This window comes from Anguilla anguilla, chromosome 10, assembly GCF_013347855.1.
Source record: "Anguilla anguilla isolate fAngAng1 chromosome 10, fAngAng1.pri, whole genome shotgun sequence".
NCBI lineage: Eukaryota > Metazoa > Chordata > Actinopteri > Anguilliformes > Anguillidae > Anguilla > Anguilla anguilla.
The window spans coordinates 2,154,005-2,175,367 of NC_049210.1; the positions used below are offsets into that span (position 1 = coordinate 2,154,005).

At 47.6% G+C, this 21,363-nt stretch overlaps 3 protein-coding genes across 5 annotated transcripts; 1 reads left to right on the forward strand and 2 right to left on the reverse strand.

Annotated features, from left to right (window-relative positions):
* Positions 1-139: 139 nt before the first annotated feature.
* polb (polymerase (DNA directed), beta) lies at positions 140-5,301 on the reverse strand. Its single transcript, XM_035436481.1, has 14 exons — positions 5,083-5,301; positions 4,355-4,412; positions 4,044-4,110; positions 3,722-3,796; positions 3,501-3,559; positions 3,160-3,209; positions 3,012-3,063; positions 2,805-2,859; positions 2,448-2,520; positions 2,202-2,272; positions 1,865-1,951; positions 1,542-1,609; positions 1,258-1,397; positions 140-998 (listed from the first exon to the last, which is right to left on the reverse strand). Exons 1-14 carry the CDS (start codon positions 5,141-5,143, stop codon positions 904-906), a joined length of 1,011 nt encoding a protein of 336 aa, XP_035292372.1. The 5' UTR covers positions 5,144-5,301; the 3' UTR covers positions 140-903.
* Positions 5,302-5,567: 266 nt separating this feature from the next.
* enkd1 (enkurin domain containing 1) lies at positions 5,568-10,918 on the reverse strand. 2 transcript variants are annotated; one of them, XM_035435992.1, is made up of 8 exons: positions 10,823-10,918; positions 10,125-10,211; positions 9,754-9,978; positions 9,344-9,516; positions 8,697-8,825; positions 8,240-8,388; positions 7,738-7,874; positions 5,568-7,243 (listed from the first exon to the last, which is right to left on the reverse strand). In XM_035435992.1, the coding sequence occupies exons 2-8, from the start codon at positions 10,207-10,209 to the stop codon at positions 7,083-7,085; spliced, it is 1,059 nt and encodes a 352-aa protein (XP_035291883.1). In that variant the 5' UTR covers positions 10,210-10,211; positions 10,823-10,918; the 3' UTR covers positions 5,568-7,082. The 2 variants fall into 2 exon arrangements, with proteins under 2 accessions (XP_035291883.1, XP_035291882.1); XM_035435991.1 differs by lacking the exon at positions 10,823-10,918 and adding an exon at positions 10,348-10,811.
* Positions 10,919-11,615: 697 nt separating this feature from the next.
* Positions 11,616-21,006, forward strand: vdac3 (voltage-dependent anion channel 3). Of its 2 annotated transcripts, XM_035380331.1 has the most exons (10): positions 11,616-11,734; positions 16,284-16,355; positions 17,251-17,300; positions 17,828-17,830; positions 18,182-18,334; positions 18,747-18,799; positions 18,945-19,172; positions 19,689-19,839; positions 19,977-20,034; positions 20,236-21,006. In XM_035380331.1, the coding sequence occupies exons 2-10, from the start codon at positions 16,289-16,291 to the stop codon at positions 20,325-20,327; spliced, it is 855 nt and encodes a 284-aa protein (XP_035236222.1). In that variant the 5' UTR covers positions 11,616-11,734; positions 16,284-16,288; the 3' UTR covers positions 20,328-21,006. The 2 variants fall into 2 exon arrangements, with proteins under 2 accessions (XP_035236222.1, XP_035236223.1); XM_035380332.1 differs by lacking the exon at positions 17,828-17,830.
* Positions 21,007-21,363: the final 357 nt, after the last annotated feature.

A 21,363-nucleotide genomic window follows, 5' to 3' on the forward strand; every position in this document is an offset into this window, starting at 1 on the left:
TGTTCACCAGTGATGCTCTTCGCCTATGTTTTCTGGCAGTTTGACTTGCTTCTGTTCCCTAGTGAGTTGTTTGAGCAGGTTTTTGTAATTAAATCTGGCATATCGGTAGCAATGAGGGGACAAATGGCATCAAAAGATGGCAAATCATTAAAAAAATTTCTTTATATGAAATCGATACAAGTCCATTTCATCTTACTGAATTTACTATAAGCTAGTAGACATTACATTTTGCTATACTTAATACACACCAATGTGAAATACAGAGCTATGAGGATGAAAGCAATGCATCTAAACTAAAATGAGGAAAGAAATACATTAATACATCACATTCTGAAAATAAAAAATGTAACGTCCTTGAGGCGATTGTTTAAAAAGGACAGGAGCCTTCAGTCCACATGCAAACAGCCCTGAGAGCCTCGTACTGGACATTCCCCCCCCCCCCCCCCCCCCCAAAACATGAGTGAGCTGGCAAACGTTCCAGGTGATCGTGGAACCCTCAAACTCTCGTACCGGGGTAATGTTGACTGTTCCAGACAAATTGGGACGAATTGACCCTTGTCCATAGATGACCACATGTTTCTCTCTTCCAAGTTCTGGCATTTTTTGGGATGAGGGATCAAGCTCACATTAATGACCTTTCGGTGCTGCGCTCGAGTGCGCTGGCAAACAAGCGCATCAGTAGAGGAAACTCGCCACTGCCGTTACAGTACGTTAAAACGGCCATTGGACAGGCGCGTCAGCTGACCGCAGCCCGCCACGAAACAACCGAGAACATGATGAGGTTCGGACGCCACGCACTTCTGGCACAAATTAGCCGTGAGGTAAATGCACCGGCCACTCTTAAATTAACAGCTAAAATCCGTGGGGTTAAAGATGCTGAATGTGAGTAATGGGCGACGTCTCTCACTCGCTGCGGTCTTTGGGCTCTCTGTATTTCCACTGGATGTAGTCGAAGATGTCCTTCTCACTGTCCACCGGCAGCGGCTCCCCGGCCATGCCTAGAGCAAACAGAGATAACGTTACACACACGGGGGTCAGGGTCCTTCCATTTCAACTCGGGAGATGAACCAGCATTACATTCAGGCATTTTACAGAATTCTAACAGGTTACAGTTTTATGTACAGTCCCCGTAATGCAAAGCTATTCACAGCATCAAGAGTTCTGGCGTAAGAACGACCTTAACGCTTTAGACCGCTCTTTAATGTTAGATTGCGCTTTAACGATGAACCGTTGCTAAAGCCTGCCTTCCTGACTCACCAGTGACCCCCAGTGGCCGAATGGTGTACTCGTTGAGAGTGAAGCCCTTCTCCAGCGCGTGAGTTCGCATGTTCTTGTTGAAGATGTCGCTGCCAGTGAAGTACAGAACGCCGCAGTAGTACTGATCTTTAGGGATTAACCTGGGGGGGGGGTGAAAACAGTCTAGTATCACACAGTGACCTAAAGCATCACACACATCTCCTTTCGCCTTTATCCTGGACAAACGCACACGAGGTGTGAGTAGCCATGACAACACGCAATCTAACAACCTGAAGGCAGCGTACCTGATGTCAATGCGCCGGTGGCTATGTTCCTCCTCCTCTTCCTCATCTTGAGGCAGCTGGCACACTCCCTAGCGTGGAACAGAGAGAGAGAGAGAGACAAACTGATCGTCCTGTGACCGTTGATGAAGGTATCATTCAGGCCTACGGGTAACGAAATACTGGTCTTATAAGGTTTTGATATTACAACATGGATCACAACTGCTGTAATAAAGCCAGAAAAGCCTAGATAAATACCTAAATATCATCTGTAACATGAAAGATAGATTATTCATTTCATGGCATCACTGATGTCAGTATGGGTGGCGTTGCTCAAAGACTCTCACCATGTATTTAGTGTCTCCTTTGGACAGGGTGTCGGTGATGAACCCCACCGACTCCAGGTGCTCCACCACAGCGTGTAGCAGTTTGGGCTACCAGGCCAGAGAGGAGGCAAAGGTGCTTTAAAACAGGTGACCTTCAGCTGCCATTCACTCATCAATATCACACACAAATCCCACAGAAAATAAAAATTCAGCTTCCTCCCCTGCACACGGACGTATGACAGTTCCAGTTAACCTCCGAAAAAACAACTGCAGGTAAAGTCTTTTTAGACCCCTTCAAACATTTCAGTCCAGGTGTCGGGTTCTAAATCCAAGTGCGAAAGAGGGTTCCAGATGTTACCTGTTTCTCAGACTGAGCGGTGAAGGTGGGGTGGGTCAGCAGGATATCGATATCACCACTGGACTCCGCTCCTGGGGGCGAGACAAGCAAACACAGCCATGACCGCGCTGGATCGAGGAGCCGGAGAACGTTCAGGGTCAGAAGCAGGAAAGAACACGCCCCTTTCACGCTACTGGCGCAGAACCACGTTTCCACAGAAACGAGCCTTCATTGTGACATCACGCTGTGGGACGGCCCCCGCCTCACCTCTCCTGTAGCTCCCGCAGATGGTGCCGATGTATTCGGGGTCCAGCCTCTCCAGCTCGGCCTGAATCAGGGCCTGAGAAACACAGAACACACTGAGAACTGGGCCAGGAGCTCCGTTCAGACACACTTTCACTTCACTCAAACTAACTGACGTCTGTATCACTCCACATCTGGGGCGGGTAAGTATCTGAAACATCGAAACTCTTTAGATACCAGTGAAAACACTCCTTCGTGTCCATGAGAACAAAAAATGTGTTTTCAACAAAGTATGCTACTGACCAAAGTGTACTATAATATATGAAAGAATACGGTTCTGAATACTGGTTGAATATCACAAAAAATCACTCATCCATTCACCTCCATTTTCTCCATCTCAGCACGGGGAATCCTCTTCTCGAAGTCCTCAAAGTACCTACAGAGGGACGCGACATGTAATTTCTGCAGTTACGTACAGCTATGGGACAGAACACATTTCATACAAAAGGAGAGAATTATAGGTATGAATCAATAATAGAGCAGTACTGATTTTTTAAAGCACACATTTGCACACAGAAACACTCTCACTTGAGTCCGATCTGCTGGTGGTGGTTGAGTTTGTGTTCAATCTTCTGCAAATCTGAAAGAGCCACAGAACACACGATGAGCGCGGCTGACACCACACCGATGGGTTGCGTTGGGCAGCCACGATCTACAGAGAACAAACTGAACTAACCCTCCAGTGTCTTCACCCCATCTTCCACAAACTTTCTAGCAGCTGCCGGCCTACAGAGAAGAGAGAAAAGAGAAGGAGGGGGGAGAGAAAGAGAGAGGGGGAGATAGGGGGGAGCGATGGAAAGTGAGAGAAGGGAGAGGAGGGAAAGATTAGCTTTTTATCATAGTCATTTTTTTCTGTAACCAAAAAGAAGTGAATGACGGCAGAAATTTCACAGCAAGAACTCTTAGGTACACTGCAGGTTATTGGAATCAGCCAACGACACACAGTGACATAAATACGTACATATGCCGCAGGACTATCGGATGGACAGGCAGTGAAAAGAGGACAGAAGGACGTACCCGATGCCTGTAACTCTCGTCAGGAAGTTGATGGACGAGCTGGTATCATCATTTCGAATCTGCAGAGAATTCAAAGATTCACTTTTAAGAAAACACAATTCGACATGACAGCAACTTCTTTTACTTGTATAAAACAAACTTAGCTCACGTGAAACACTATTTCCGCCCTTTAATTTTTACATGCGCTAGACTGGAAAAAGAATCCAACAATCTCGAATCACCTTCTCTAACTTCCTCAGTTTTCCTGTGCTTAGGAACTCATCGATCTTCTCTGCAATCTTCGCCCCTACCCCGTCCTGTTATCAGAATAAAAGAGAGGAAATCAATTAGCCCGGAGCACCGCACGCGCATAGACAACACAAGAGAAAGGCACCGTGCACGTGAGTCAATAACTCATGGATGTCTCGAAATAAATAAAGGACAGGCAAACAGTCAGCGTGCCAGTAACGTTGCTTTAGTACAGTTTAAACATGCGTATCCTCACAGCAACATCGATGACAGAATGTGTCTTGTTGCAGGCCAGAACACGACTGAGCGTCTTACCAGTTTCTTAGCCTCGGTACCACTTTTTATCTTTTCCGGGTATTTGGCGATTACCGAGGCTGCTTTCCTGCAAGACAAAAGACGGTGAGTGTATACGCAAGCTACCCTCAATGTGAACACCAGAAACTGGTTCACAGAAGTAATGTTCTTCCGATTTCGTAAACGTATACAGATATTTTTCCCACTTGCTGTAAGGGCAAAAACGATTTGAATTAGATGTCCTTTTTGGCCCTGTAAAATAAGGGTAATCTGTCCGGTCATGTTCGTATTGAGCTTGGATTTATAAGAATATATCATGTTCCGCATCTCACCTGTACGCATTGTATTTGTGGATTGCCCTGTTCACATTACGCTCATAATTGGCCAACTCTGGAAAGAAAAAGGCAGGGATAGTCAAATGTTAAAAAAAGAACTGATCTGATATTGATAACGTTAATAGGGTGTGTCCAGATAACAGCGCAACGTTTATTTAGCAGAGATACTACGAGTATACAGATCAAAACTAGAAACAATAACATGATTATTAATTGGGAAAATCTTCCAGCTGATTAGCCATTAGCCAGCTGTACCATCGATTTCTACACTTATGCCATCGGATCCGACCCACGGGCTTTAAATAAATGACGGTTTGGGATGAGTTTTACTATAGATTAACATTTTTGGTATATCTCCTAGTTTTTAAAAAAATTACTTGTAACTGACTTGCTAGATCACATAAAACACATTGGAGACAAAGAACAAACACAAAGAGGATAATATCATCAGTAGTTAAATATCAAATAAAACTGTAATTTTCACGTATTTAGCTTTTCTGCAAGGTTTGCTATCCTGTGTTGGAATTAACTATGCGGTCGTCCTGACGTAGATCCCCGGCTAATCTTACCAGATTTAAACACATTAACATTAGGTAACGATCTAACGTACATTCTATTAGTAAGCGGTTAACATTTGCTAGCTAATTTCCGCATAACGTTGCTAGTATGCTAGCTGGCTAACATGCACAGCGATTCATTTTGTCCATCAACGTCTCACCGCATACCTATGAGAAAGTCTGTGATTCCCTCGTTTAACGATTCTTGGGGCGCTTTCCTTTTGCTCATGGCTGTTCTCGCTATTTTCTTCTCAGCCCTAAATAAATGGTTACTCTGTATTTGACATTAACCACTGTATATCTATCCAGCTAAAAAAGAAGCACGGTCAGTTTAAATAATAGCCAGCAGCAAGCTGCAGAACAAAAAGATCACGTTTGCCACAAAGGCGGAGCCTAACGTAAACGCAATGACGTAACATATGACGTTACACGCAAATAACTGGAAATGTAGTTCGGAATGTCCGAAGGTTCAGTCATTGTTGCATAAATATTCCATTTTGCCTGCATTGTCGGAGTTCGTTCAGTTCCTAACAGATGTTGCAAACCAGAAAACATGTTAAACAGGAAACGTGATGATAAAAAATCACTGGTAAAATACTGCAATAAACTCACAAATACTACCGAATAGCAATTTAAATCGTTCTTCACAGTTTATTGAAGTCTATTAAATTATCATGAAACACATATTTACACCAATATTCGTTAAAAAAAAATACAGGGTAAAGAATCAGTCAACAGACAGAATATATCCCTTGCCAAAATTCTCAACGGGACAGGATTTGGAAAATTGAGACAGACATACACTCCTGTGAAGTGTAAGACTGTAAAAACCTTCATAAGAACTGCATTATGCCTTCATAAGTACTATATAAACATAAATAAATATATACAGAAAGCAACACAGACTGTCACAGGGTGCTCCAAATTAACACTACTCCATACTGACTTCCATTGCGGGATTTCATAGAGAAGCCATATTAGACATGTATGATGACGTAGCACTCCTGCATGGCCTATTCACACCCTATGTAGGGTTGGTATTATGTACAACACGCTTCAAAATCACAGTAAATGTGACAGCTTGGAGTTAATATATACTTTGATTTAATCTCTTTGTCATAATCTGTTTATTCCCACTGTAGTCAGTAGCTGTAAAATACCTTTCTTCATATTCATATTCTAAAAAAATGCATCATGTTTGTAATGTACTGTACATGGATGACGGCAAATATGACAACAATGTTAACTGTACACTGTAATGTAAAATAGTAGGACGTTTCAGACACCGTCTGAAAATTTGTTTAAGTATTTAATGAAAGTGAAACAGAATTACTTTTACTTCCGTCGCGTCACCAGATACTGAGCCCCTGTGTTCCTTCCATCCTCTCTGACCCTTAACTACAGGAGGCTCTGGTGCTGTATTACAGTACAGAGCATCTATTGCCACAGTACTATACTTGCTGACACGCTTTCTCAAACATTCAGAAGACATATTAAACTGGAATGTTTTGGCTTCAGTGGGGGCAGAAATATCAGAAAAACAGAGCGGAGTATCTGGTGGGCCTATAAGAGTCTATGGTACCTCGCACCCCTCGTGGAATTGCTATGGTTACATACCACCAGAACACTGTCCTCTCAAACCCAGCTATCCACATGACAGCCTCCAAACACCGGTGCTTCTCTTCTCAATCTGAACATTGACAGCTGAAGATGTGGACAGTGCTGTTCCCCCCCCCCCCCCGGATCAAGTTCCAGCTCGCGACTAGAATCTATTATAATTCCACACACAAATTTGTGTATTTACATAATTGATGTTCCAAAGACGGCATCGGCTAAGCCTACAGAATGGCCCATGGACAAAACACTCGGTGCCGGACAGAGCCGGGAGCTGTATGAAAATCAGAAGGCTGCTATTCAGTTCATATTTCAGCAAGTCATTAGCAGCTGAGAACTAAGTCTGATTCACAGACAAATTCTGTTTCACAGCTCTTGCCAAAAATGCGTCCTGGTTATACTGGAAGTGGGAATGGATTGTTACAGCTTCTTCTGCAGACAAACATCGTCTGCGCAGTTGTTCTGTATGTGCTTAGTCCAATTAAAAACCCTCAAGCACCGGACAGCAGTGTGAGGACAGCAGTCCTCGTTTGGACCCCCCAGAACCAGGGCTGCTAGGAATCGATCTTGACGTAGACCTTGTCCCTCGAGAAGATCTTGATGGCCTCCTCCACCTCAGACAGTTTACGGTCCAGTTGAGCTCGCCGCGTGCGGACGCTCAAAGTGTCGACTCGGACTGGGAGTGAGAGAAGCTCCTTCACCAGGGACTGCTGGGCTGGAGAGGGGAGAGGGGAGGGAGAGAAGGAGGTTTCATAATTTAAATGATGATTTTCTGAAAAGAGTAAGGAAGTCAGTCATGCAAGTATGATTTAGTACCATTGGAATCCGGTGAAAGGAGGTGGGAGTTGAGTTTAAAGATGGCGTACTGCCTTATAGACTGAAATGAGGAGGGGTTGGAGTTTAAAGATGGCGTACTGCCTTATAGACTGAAATGAGGAGGGGTTGGAGTTTAAAGATGGCGTACTGCCTTATAGACTGAAATGAGGAGGGGTTGGAGTTTAAAGATGGCGTACTGCCTTATAGACTGAAATGAGGAGGGGTTGGAGTTTAAAGATGGCGTACTGCCTTATAGACTGAAATGAGGAGGGGTTGGAGTTTAAAGATGGCGTACTGCCTTATAGACTGAAATGAGGAGGGGTTGGAGTTTAAAGATGGCGTACTGCCTTATAGACTGAAATGAGGAGGGGTTGGAGTTTAAAGATGGCGTACTGTTTTTGAGAGACTCCAGCGTCTCCAGTCTCTCCTGCTCGGACATCTGGGTGTGTCCAGGTGGGATGGAGGGATCGGGTGTGTTCTTCCTCCTCTCCTCTTCCTCACGACGCCACTGTTGTTTCCTCTCCTCCAGACTGCAGAGGGGGAGACAGAAAGAGCGCAAAGGAGATTTTTACATTTCTGTGGCATTTAAAAAGCACCTTAACAGTCACAAAATGTCACAAAACCCACACTATATAACCCACACTATAGTTTCCCCAGAGCCTGGGTAACCAATATTTGAAGATTGCTGTGTTAGAGAGCAGCATTTTGGTGACCCCCATTCGGGAGCTCCTGTGTTAGGGTGCAGTGTTTGGGTGACCCCCATTAGGGAGCTCCTGTGTTAGGGTGCAGTGTTTGGGTGACCCCCATTAGGGAGCTCCTGTGTTAGGGTGCAGTGTTTGGGTGACCCCCATTAGGGAGCTCCTGTGTTGGGGTGCAGTGTTGGGGTGTCACTCACTATTGCGGCACACGGCCCTTCTGTGAGGGAGTGGGCGGGGCTTGTTTGGGTGCCAGGTTCTGCAGGGACTGTGAGCGGCGTAGAGAGGCCTTTCCAGCTGAGCGGGCGTTGAAGCTCACAAAATCCACAGCCCTGCCCTGCACGCATATCTGCACAACATAACATAACGTCAGCGCCAACGTTACTCAACACATCAGCACCAACATTGCTCACCATGTTAGCACCAATATCACTCAACACCTCACCACCAAAAATACTCAACGTATCACAACATCGGCATCAACATCACTCAGCACATCAGCTCCAACATTACTCAACACAACACCAGCACGAAAAATCCACAGCAAAGATCACCCTGCTTTAACACAAGATGTACATCAGCTATGCAGCCACACCCACAAAACCTTCCCAGCAGCACAGCACGTGCAGGTGCATACATCAGTCACACTAGGCTGACCTCAGAGTGGGGGGAGTAGCCAGTGTTGGGGGAGGGGCTGGAGCGTGGGCGGGGCAGACCAGCGGAGCCGCAGCGGGAATGTCCTTTCAGGAAATTCTGGCATTCTGGCTTCTTGGGGGGGCTGGTCTCCTAGGAGAGGGAGACAGCAGGGAAGCACAGACAGGGAGTAGAATTTGGGGTTGAGTTGCCTAAATTCAGTGAGGAATTACAGAATACTGAATTACTAGACTATTAATGCCCTAGTGTGGGTGTATTTGTTTTTATGTCAAATTCTATCGGTGATGGCACAGACAGTGCAATGCCATCTGCAGGAAAAGAGCAGAAGTTTACATGCCGAATGTTGTCTTTGAAAATGCAAGCGGTTACAGCACCATCTGCTGGAGCACAATGGAAGCTACATCATTAGGATACATCTATTTCTTAAATCACGGAAATTTGGCAAAATACACCAGCTGAACACTAGTCTGCCTGATTCATTATGACCATGTATGCAAAACCTTTTTACATTTTTTTAATTTTCATATAAAGCCTTTCTCCGTTCTATTAACTACATTTGGGTCAAATGATTTCAGTACATATGATAATAATCAGCCTGACATTGACTGTGATTCTGAGCCACTGTCCCAAGCTCTGGAGCTCCACCTCACCTGCAGATGGGTCATCACTTTAGAGGGCACATCCTGGTACTTGGGGGAGGTCCAGAGAGCCTTGACAGGAACAGGACGGCTGCGCTCCCTCTCTGCTTCCTGCTCCCGGCAGCGTTTTTGGATCTCCCGGAGCCTCCGCACGTTCTCCTTCCCATAATCCCGCACCTGCTGCTCTGAGACACCATAGATACCTGGTAAAACTCCTGCCTGTGGACTGTCAGCTCTTATATGAGAGGGAGCTGCCTGTGAACTGGCATTCTGTGGCAAAATATGGATGGTAGTCTACACAACACACTTGAACAATTGCAAGATCATTTTTAGCCGATCTTTTCCTATACCCTCAAAGCCACCACCTGCACAAACAAAATTGAATGTAGCCACGTGATAATACCAGAGAAATGTGCCCTTACTGAGTCTGGGGGGGCTGGGGTGAAGAGCGACCCCCTCTAGTGCGAGCAGGGACCCCACCATCCCCTTGCGGTCCCTCTCCAGGATGTGCGTGGCATTGGCGCCGATCCGACGGGGAGGTGGGGCACGTGCGCTGTAGCACCCCGGATACAGCGAGGGATCCGGGGCTAAAGGACCCAACAGCAGGGCTGCATTCGCCTCAGCGTTCCCCTCCAAACGTCCTCTAGCTGGGGAGAGAACGGCAAGGGACGGGGATAGCGACGAGGACAAGCACACTTAAAGGAATTTAAAGGCTCTTCATATCGGCAATGGCCGTTAATCCAGTATCATTATTAATCCGAGATTTAGTGTGGCGCGGTGCAGGCAGCATTACCAGAGGCAGGTCTTCTGTAGTACTCGGGGAAAAGAGTGGGGTCCGGCGGGATGGGTCCAGATATCATAGAGGGACCTTCACACATTGCTGCGACATAACAGAGCAGATGGAAAAATAAATAAATAAACACTGCCCGAGCTATTTATCTACATTCAGTTTAAAAACAAACCATGTCCTGGTTAGCAATACGGATACGTTATTTTAATACATAACATTAATTTACCTTTCATGAGATGCCAACTTGGTGTCACATTTATCCAATTTCAGAAAGGCAATTTCTGCTTGCCAACTAGCTATATAGACTACCTATGGTTACCTACTTGTAGGTAACCACCTACTTACGCATATATTAGTCATCGTTAGCTTGCTACTTAATAACTGGCAACCCAATGCAACTGTATTAAATTACTGATGTAGTTTTCCACCTCACTAAACAAACCATTTTATTTTTGGCACCAAAAAAAAACCAATTGCTACACAGAGCTAGCGCTGGCCACTCACTGGCGATGACAAGCTTGCTAAATTGCATGGCTACCCAAATAAGTGCTACCGAGCCAATTTTAGCATCAAGTTACATAACGCCAGGTTGCTGTTACTAGCTCTCAGGCAGCTACCTAGCTGTAAACATCGTTGAAGTCAATGGTACCAGTATGTTAAGATGCTAAATAAGAATGCAGGAGCACTACACGACACGTTACCTTTTTGTATTACGTATAAATTAAAACCACAAACAGGAGCTTAACACCAACCGGTCACCCCCGAATGACACGCAGAATGATGACGTTCAATGTTTCCTCAAGCTAAACTGGTCACCATAGCAACCTTGGTTAGGAGCGCGCCCCCTTTTGGCACGATTCTGTAAAACGGCGCTCGTAGAAATTAACTGGCGGTAAAATCTAATTGTATTGAATCATACAAATATTAAGATACGAATAATAATTTAAACCAGATATACTGATTTTTACATAGTGACATACTACATTTTCGAGTGCAAGTAATTTCGTAGTGAACACTACTTTCAACATGCATCCTCGCTATGCAGTGCTTTGTTCTGTGATTTTTTCCCCCCGGACTCTGTAGTCATTCGGATTATGTTCTGTTAACAATCATTTTCATCAGACATAATTTGGTACCCATACAGTGTTAAGGCTAATGTGAAGTGTTAGCAAAGAAGACAAATCACATTGGAAGAACACGGGGATTGCTCTAGCGCATTTTGTTTTGGTCTGCCTGACCCTACGGAAATTGATTTCCTATAGGATATTGGGCGTGGGGGTAGGTTGTTTCAACACTTCCTCTTACAGTCATCTTTATGTATGTATGGGTGGTAGTTAGCTTGAAACAGAAACGCCATTTCACAAAGAAGTACTAAAAAAAAAGAAAAACAATTTAATTTGCTAAAACAATAAAATACTTTAGATTAAAGATTATCCGTGAAGTATACTATAAATTATACCAGCCTCACCAATAATAATTATACAACAGCTGCCCCTCTCCCCGCCCCCTTCGGCGAGTATTGCGCATGCGCACTGTGCACACCTCTCTCCTTCACCGTGTCCTACTTCAGTCCGAACAGAAGCGCCGTGCTTAGTGCTTCTCACAACGAAACGGTAAGAACAGCGTTATTCTGCTGTGGGAACAGGGAATGTTTGGGAATGGTGTGTAACATGTACTTTCTGACTGTGTTGGCGTGTTCGTCCCTAATTCGTGCCTGCTGCAGCAGCAACGTTAGAACACACTGTTCGGTTAGTCAACGCAGTATACTAGGAGGGCCCTGCTTCCCAGTGCCAATGCCAGGATCACTGCCACACGACTGACTGTACAGGCGAGGCCGGATATTAATCCAATCCCCCAGTATGTCTGTGTTTTTAAACGTCTTCCCAAATCTCGAAAGTCGTTGAAAGTAGAGTAAGGAAGTGCTGGTTGTTAGCGCTTTGGGTGCTAACGTTAATAATTAGCCGGCTTGCTACTTGTACCAGGGTTGTATTGTGTTCGTCCCTCGTGTGTCAAGCTTGGAATTCCGAAAGGAAACGTCAAGTCCATGGCGTTGCTATTACAGAATTTCCACATGGCGTATTATCATTTCTTAAATATGTGTTTTTATACGCAAAACTACTGCTGTCTGGCGCTCATTGACTTACTGAGCGAGCCGGGACCCAACAATGGTTGATCTCTGGCTGGCTTCTGGTTTTACTTTCACTACATGTCATGATCATGAGGTCGCAACCGCCAAATTGATCTTATCTCGTTATACGTTATTGCCATCGTTTTTATGTAGTGTGGGAAGGATGATATCAGTATAGCTCTAAATGGATGACGGAAACGGTCTGGCAGGTTTTTCTCACGGCACGTTTTCTGATGCAAGGGCCACGAAATCGTTGCCTATTGTGTAAGAAACCAAACCGAAGGTGATGTGACGGTCGGTCTACTGCGTTCGTGCTCACAACTCAGCGAGGTTGTTAAATAACAATAGATTATGAAGATTTTTTTTAAAATGTAAAAAAAGTTAAAATTGCTTTTATTCTAAGCAGCACATTCGTCTAATGTGCATTGCTAGCTGGCGAGCATTACATTCTTTAACGCTTGACTCATTGTGTGATCTGATTGTCCTCATAGAGCACCTGCTGTTAACAAGAGAGCTTTGGAAAGTATTAGGAAATGGAGACATGTCAGAGAAAAACCTGGCGATAAATGGTACAAATTAAATTAAAATGCAAAATGACACAAAAACCGCACGATTAATCCTACCAATTTACCTCATTGGAGACGAATTGGGTTGGCTTCCTCCTATGGGTAGCAAGCCAAATTCAAATCTCCGTTGCATTCACTTGTTGTGAAAGTCGTCTTTGAAATAGTAACACATTAAGGTACACGAGATGAGACAATTGATCGAGATAACTATACATTGAGTCTATCGATTTGTGGCCCATAATGTTACATTTTACTTTCGCTGTTTGTATCTACAGACACAAGTCGCCTGTATAGCCAGTTATTACAATTGATAACATTCACATTGTATTATTTACGTTTGTTATTAGATCTAGAAGACACTGTATAAAAGCCATACCATGTCTTTATGTGCCTGTCGTTTGTAGCTTTGACATGCGAGAAGTAACGATGCGGTATTGTGAAATTTCGGCGCTTGCGTTATAATTCCCTGTAAAGTGAGCCGCAGTGTAAAAGTCACGGCACCACAGATAGCTTTAATGCATTCCTGAGGTGTAACTCGCCTGCACACACCCTTATCCAACGGACACAAGCCATATCACATTTTCTTGAATTTCTTGCGCCGTTATCAATACCAGAGCCGAACTGGTACTGCCTGTGCTCTTCGCCTCTAGTGGTTAAATGTTTTTACTGCAGGCCAGTGAGGGACCCTGCCCCATTCATGGACTTCCTCTTCTGACAAAAAAGCCCGTTGTGTCATTAACTCGCCGCTACTGCTGGCCTGTATGTTGGCGTTAGTATAACATCTCACCCAGAGCAGATGGTTTACTCTCGCTGTAATCCTCGACATCAAAGTGATTTAATGACCGGTGTCACACACCAGTGCTGGCTCACCGCATATTTACCAAGCTCTCTGATCAGTTTGATTTAGGCTGTGTTGGCAGTAGCTAACGTGTGTCCTCAGATGGAGTGCTGGTGTCCCTCAGTGCCTGGAGCCTGTTTCACCTGCAGGGGTCAGGCAGCGCAGGGGTGTTTGTTACTCAGTTGTGTGTGATCGAGGTGCGGGAGGGTAGGGGCACGGGCTGGGGGGGCTCATTCAGGTTTTTGGAAAACCACGTATTTCGTAAGCTTCAGGTCACATGAAGCTCAGTGTCAGATTCACTGGATCTAATAATAGAGCTGAGTCCCTGGGGGACATGGGGGGCCTTGGAGGGGGGGGGGGGGGGGGTGACTGACACAGGCAAATTCAGGCTGTCTCATCCATTCCCCAGTTCCCCCAGGACAGCTTATAACGTTCCCTCAGCGCTGTGACAACAGAGCTGTGTTTGGTGCCCGTAGCTTCGCTTCCCGAGCTGGGCTCTGCCTCCAGAGCAGGCTGGGATCCCGGGTCCCTGCGCTACTCAGCTTATCTGGGATCTGTAGAGTGTTTTATCTGACAGGGGATCGGGCTGGAACAAGGACTGAGTGCTCTTGCTCCGTGACACTTCCTGAATTCAGGCCCTTATCTGGGATCACTTTAACCTGTTAGCACATAGTGGATAGAATAGAATATGGACAGAGAAACACTGTATGGTTACCAGCCCTGTTCCTCTTGATAGCAGTGGCAGTTGGAATCTGTGGTGCCACTCATTAACGGTCACCCCTGGCAACCTGACCACTGGTTCCATTCTTCTGGAACAGCAGCGCTGTAAAGGGCTCCTGCATCTAACGTGGTTGTCCTTTTGTGACTGGTTCTGGAATCTAAATGTTGAGCACGTGAGCAGCGCAGAGCGACGCGATTGGCTGGAACAGGAGCGTGCGGGAAAGGCAGGAAGTGCTGTTTATACACGGTGCTTTAAGGCCAGTTTGTTCACTGGGACGACCTCTGAAATCCGATATACCGGTTAACGCGCAGTCATTCCAAACGTGCCGTACATTGAAACGCTCGGGCTGCGCTTTGGTTGTGATCGTTCGGCGTTGGAAATAATCTGGAACCCCAGCCTGCTGTAACTAAAAAAGGAAAAGGGAAAAAAGAAAAGGAGGGAGGAGATGAAGCATAAGGAAGACTTAAATAAAGTGGGTGTAAATATACTGCAGGGAAGACAACAAGCAAGAGAAAGGAAGGAACGAAATGGAGAACAAAGAAAGCAGTGGAGCAGCTGGGCTGTGGGAAGGGGGGGTTAGCGAGGTGGGGAGGGGAGGAGGGACGCGGAGGGGGTGGGGTTAATGGGATGGGATGGGGAGGGGTGGGGTGGGGAGCCTGTGGTCTGGCCTCTGGAGACCCCTGCAGGTGGAGCAAGTCAGGCAATGGGAAAGTCACCTTCAACACGGCACACACACTGATCACACTAAAGGACTCCTACACAGCACACACACACTGATCACACTAAAGGACTCCTACACAGCACACACACACTGATCACCCTAAAGGACTCCTACACAGCACACACACACTGATCACCCTAAAGGACTCCTACACAGCACACACACACTGATCACACTAAAGGACTCCTACACAGCACACACACACACTGATCACACTAAAGGACTCCTACACAGCACACACACACTGATCACACTAAAGGACTCCTACACAGCACACACACACTGATCACACTAAAGGACTCCCACACAGCACACACACTGATCACACTAAAGGACTCCTACACAGCACACACACTGATCACACACTGATCACACTAAAGGACTCCTACACAGCACACGCAGTACTCACGCAGTGATCATGCTCATGGCCACACACACGACACTCACTGATCACAATAAGGGGGGGGGGGGGGCGGGCGGGGCTGTTTTGTAAACAGTGGGATTGGTCTAGTCCTAAAAATGACCCAGCCTGCCCCCCTGATTTCTACCCCCCCCCCCCCCCCCCCTCCACGGCCCTGGCTTGTTTATGCTGTAATCATGTACAGCTGAAGCCAAGGGGGTGGATGCAGTACTGCTGTGTCATTACTGTGGGCGGAAGCGTCCGATTGGTCACAGTAGTGTAGCCTGTTGTGTGTAAACGCCCCTACAGACAAAGCAATGATGCAATTTCCTGCGGTCTAAGAGCCAATCACATGTAGCTGGCCTGCTTTTCCAGTCCATATCTGGCAGGCGACCGACGGAGCTTGGATTGGCTGAGAGGACGGGTTGGGCTTCTCTGATTGGCTGTTGGGAGGAGCAGTGTTTATTTCGTTGGTGGGCTGCTTAGAAGAATTGTCTGTAGTCGGTGAACATAAAACTGTGTCTCATATTTCAGTGAATCTCCACTCTGACCAAACACTGCAAAACTCAACCTTGTCATCCAGTGCAAATGTGTTTCTATACTAGCATATAAAACAGAGGTCCCCTAGCCCTGGTCCTGCTGGGGTCCCCAACCCTGGAACGGGGGGGTAAAGGTCGCCTGGCCTGCCTGGACTGGGGCCGGCCGTGCTGGGAGGAGTGACCAATGAGAGGAGGGAATCTATTCCTTGTTTGCACTAACCACGCCCCTTTTACTGGTCCCTCCCACAGACGCCATGGCTGTTCCTCCTGCGTACGCCGACCTGGGCAAGTCCGCCAAAGACATCTTCTCCAAGGGCTATGGTAGGTGACACGCGTGTTTGGACATGTTGATCCCAACTGGCGTGAAGCACCGGTCCCAACAAAACACACTGATCCATGAAACACCACCAGCATGAGCAATAACCCTCTGCTGGCTGTGGTTCCATCTAAACAAGGGAAAATGGAAATGTACACACACACACACATAGATGCACACGCACACACACACACATGCACACACAGACAGGATGCTGTAATGCTAATGTTGTGGAGGCTTTCAGAGTGAGTGCTGGGTAATAAAATTACTCTGGTTGGGGGGGGGGGGGGTGTAAAGCAGATTTAATGAGTTTGCAGGCTGTGCACCTGCTACCCCCCCCCCCCCCCAAATCCCCCCTGTGGTCGTACATCTGCAATTGGAGCAGATCATTTTCCCTGGAGGGCTTCCCAATGACCTTTTGACCCAAGACCTATTGACTCATGACCCTAAGGTTGGGGTTTTTTTTTTTTTTTTTTTTTTTTCCCCCCCACATTTTCCATCCTCGTTGGAGTTGCTGGGTGGGGTCTGATTGTGACACTGAGCCCCAATCGGGAAGTCTTTTCTCCTTGCTGGTGCATATGCGGCAGTGTTGTATAGAAGTGCTAAAACACTAAATGTTTAAATATTAAATAAAGTATTAAGATTATTAATACGACCATGTTATCACATCCTGTTCTCTGTCCCATGTTGGGGTGAATGCGGTCACATTAGTGTGTAAATATCCCCTCCCCCTGTGGGAAATGCCCCGCACTTCAATGCTTGATATTGATTTTGTGTCTGATTGATAGCAGCTAGCGGCTAAACTCTTCTCAACAATCATCTGAACACTTTGCTCAAAACCTCTCCTGTCCTCCCCTCTATCCCCCTCTCTATCCCCCCCCCCCCCCCCCACCAATCTAGGTTTCGGGACCGTGAAGCTGGACCTGAAGACAAAGTCCCAGAGTGGAGTTGTAAGTGTCTGCGTGTGCGCTAGCTCTGTGTGAGAGTCCCTCTACCCTCTACCCCCTCCCTCTGCTGATCTTCCACCTACCAGCTGCCAACGTTCCGTCTACCAGCTGCTAACGTTCGGCCTGCGTTAGCGCTCGGCTGCTAATGTTCATCCTGCGTTAGCGCTCAGCGGCTAACGTTCGGCCTGCGTTAGCGCTCGGCTGCTAACGTTCGGCCTGCGTTAGCGCTCGGCTGCTAAGGTTCGGCCAGCGTTAGCGCTCGGCTGCTAACGTTCGGCCTGCGTTAGCGCTCGGCTGCTAAGGTTCGGCCAGCGTTAGCGCTCAGCTGCTAATGTTCAGCCTGCGTTAGCGCTCAGCTGCTAATGTTCGGCTGGCATTAGCACGCGGCTGCTAATGTTCTGCCTGCATTAGCGCTCAGCTGCTAATGTTCGGCCGGCGTTAGCGCTGGGCTGAATATGTAGTTGCCCTATATTCCAGCTCTAACTCCTCTTCTCTGTTTTCTCCCTGCTGCCTGTGTGGACGGCTGTCAGATGGTAAGGTTGTGTGTGTCTGTGCGCGCGATTGTGTGCGTGTGTGTGTGAGTTTGTGGCGTTTCAGTTTCAGGAGTGTTTGCTCAGCTCAAACATCAGCGCCTCGCTGCGTCAGCATAGCTGTTTTATCACAGCGCTGCAGCAATGTAGCAGTACTGCCGCTAGTCAGCGTCACGCTAGGCTTACTGAGTTTCTCTCCTGCACTTCCTTCTTCCTTTCCTCCCTCACTCCTCTCAATCACTCACTCACTCCCTCCCTCCCTCCTCTTTCTCTGTCCTCCCACCCTCTCCCTCTCCTCCTTTTCTCTGACTCTCTCTCATTCACTCTCTCTCTCTCCCTCTTTCTCTCTCTCAGGAGTTCAACACCTCTGGCTCCAGCAACACAGACACAGGTAAAGCTGCTGGTACCCTGGAGACCAAGTACAAGGCCAAGGACCTGGGCCTGAGCTTCAGCCAGAAGTGGAACACTGACAACAACCTGACGTCCGAGATCACCCTGGAGGACCAGGTGAGTCGGCCCCTGCCCCGCCTGACAAGGCCATGGCAACCCAGAGCACAATCTCAGTTTTGGGGTCCTTGCCTTAGCAGATGTTGGCTAGCTGAGTTTGTATGCTTTCTATGCTTGTTTACAGCCTTTATTGGACAGACAGTGTTGCTTCACTCCCGTTAGGCAGAGTTAGGGTTTGGCTCTGCAGATGTTAGACCAGAATAGTGTTCATTGTTCTCGGCTAGAAATAGCTGTACAAAATATGTAATCGTACCTTACTGAACCCGTGTTCAGCAGTTGTCTACGATCATGAAATGCACTTTTTTTGTACGTCGCTTTGGATAAAAGCGTCTGCCAAATGAATGTAATGTAATGTAAAACCGTGCAGTTGGCTTTTGTTCCACAGTAACGGAGATTCTCTGTTTCTCTGCAGTTGGCTCAGGGGCTGAAGCTGACCTTCGACACGTCATTTGTGCCAAATACGGGGTAACGCTCCTCTCTCTGGATCCCCTTTGCACTGTTAAACCACTCATTTACACACACACGCACACACACACACACACACACACGTGTCGCGACCTTAACACCCCAGCTTCTCTGCCCCCCCCTTCCCCACCTCCTCCTGTTTCAGGAAGAAGAGCGGGAAGCTGAAGACTGGGTACAAGCGGGACTACATGAACCTGGGCTGCGACGTGGACTTCGACTTCGCGGGCCCCACGGTGCACGCCGCCGCCGTGCTGGGGTACGAGGGCTGGCTGGCGGGGTACCAGATGGCCTTCGACACCGCCAAGTCCAAACTGGCGCAGAACAACTTCGCCCTGGGCTACAAGGCCGGGGACTTCCAGCTGCACACCAACGTGTGAGTGCCGTTCGCTCGCCTCGCCTGGTCTCCTGGGTCTGAGCCGGGTGCTGAAATCGAGGTGAAAACAAAAAAACGTGCGGACCCTGCAAACCACCACGACCCGGAGTGAAGACCACCGCTTTAGTGTACTGACTGTGCAGCTGCGCCTGTAACCGAGGGGTTGCAGGTTTGATGCCCAAGTTAATTAACCTGATTTGTTTCACACATTGTCCAGCTGTATAAATGGCTTGTGTGTAAAAATGTAAGCTTGATGGTGTGAGCATTGAAGTTGGCGTTATGCTTGACTGGGCATGCTCAGTGGGGTTATGTCTGACTGGGCATGCTCAGTGGCATTATGCTTGACTGGGCATGCTCAGTGGGGTTATGTCTAACTGGGCACGCTCAGTGGGGTTATGTCTGACTGGGCACGCTCAGTGGGGTTATGTCTGACTGGGCACGCTCAGTGGGGTTATGCCTGACTGGGCACGCTCAGTGGGGTTATGTCTAACTGGGCGTGCTCGGTGGCTGTTGCAGGAATGATGGGACGGAGTTCGGCGGCTCCATCTACCAGAAGGTGAGCGAGCAGCTGGAGACGGCGGTGAGCCTGGCCTGGACCGCCGGCAGCAACAACACCCGCTTCGGCATCGGTGCCAAGTACCAGCTGGACAAGGACGCGTCGCTGTCTGTGAGTGACGCGCCTTCACACCGCGATCGGAGGGCGTGATTCAGACGCCCCCCCACCACCCCCCCCGACTCGCTTCCCGCCGTTCGCACTGCGCACTTCGCACTTCGCTAACATGAAACGCACTTTCTCCCCTGCAGGCCAAAGTGAACAACGCCAGTCTGGTGGGAGTCGGGTACACACACACCCTCAGGCCAGGTGAGCCGCACCCCCCCCCCCCCCGCCCGCCCGTTACCATTGGTTACCCAGATACCTGTGTGAACGCTTTTACGTCCCGTTTACCTTGTCAACGCTCTTACGAGCTGGGGATATGGTGCATTTCCTGTATGCTGCAGTGAGGGGCGGTCCTACAGGCAGGATAGGGTATTCATCACCCCCCCACCCCCCCTGTCTCTGTAGGAGTGAAGGTCACTCTCTCCGCGCTGGTCGACGGCAAGAACTTCAACGCCGGGGGACACAAGGTGGGGCTCGGGTTCGAGCTGGAGGCGTAGGGAGGGCGGAGAACCGGGAAACAAGGAACCCCTTGGCGAAGAGCTGGGAGAACGAGTCACCAAGACCCAGAGTCCCCTCCGAGCGAGGAACCACACACACACATGCACACACACACACATGCACACACACACACACACATGGATACAGACACACACACACACACACAGACAGACACTGTAACACACACACAGAGCACAGTTTTGGCCTTAACCCTGAAGTCCTCAGTACACCTCCTGATAAACCCGTACTGCAACAAAACCTGGCGAGGCTCGCACTCCTTGCAGGTTTCCATGCCGACTGCCGACCTCCATTGTGATGTCACTCCGGTAACACGGCCTCTGTCTCTCACCAGTTGACCCGGAAATATTTAAGTGGATATGGGAGAAACTGTATGCAGTTTTGATTAGATGTTTTTTTTCATAGGTGGGATGGATAGAAGGCAGTTTGTGTAGGAGAGCATGGCCTGTCTTTCAGGGGGGGGTTTATTGCATCTTTACCTGTAGCTTTGATTTTGTTGTTAATTCACCTGCCTGTGTTTGTGCAGAAGAGATGAAAGTCAGTTTTTTTTTTTTCTTTTCTTTTTTTGTGCTATTGATTCAAACAGCATATCAATGAAGCCTGGGAGTTGTGTTGTTGAAGCGGTGACTTGTTTTTAAATAAAATACTACTTTAAATCAACCCTCTTATTTTTTTTTTTTAATGCATATAAACTGACAGGAATTTAGTGGGATTTCTCATCCACAGCCACTGATCACAGCTTGGCACCGGTCAGCTCTGATTGGCTGCCATTTTGATCAGGACGGGACAAAAAAAGGTTTCAAGTGACACCCGGTTTGAGGATTTGACAGTTGGGGAAACTTGGAAACAGGAAGTTGGGTCGGGAATGTGACATGGGTATGTATGGCAGCAGGTCTGGGCACACTTCCTGTCAGTACTGTCAGCTGCATTCTTGTACTTCCTGTGTTCAACACCTTTATTCCTCAGTCACCTTCTGTCAATCCAGTCTAAACGTTTGTCCTGGAGCACGTAAACGTC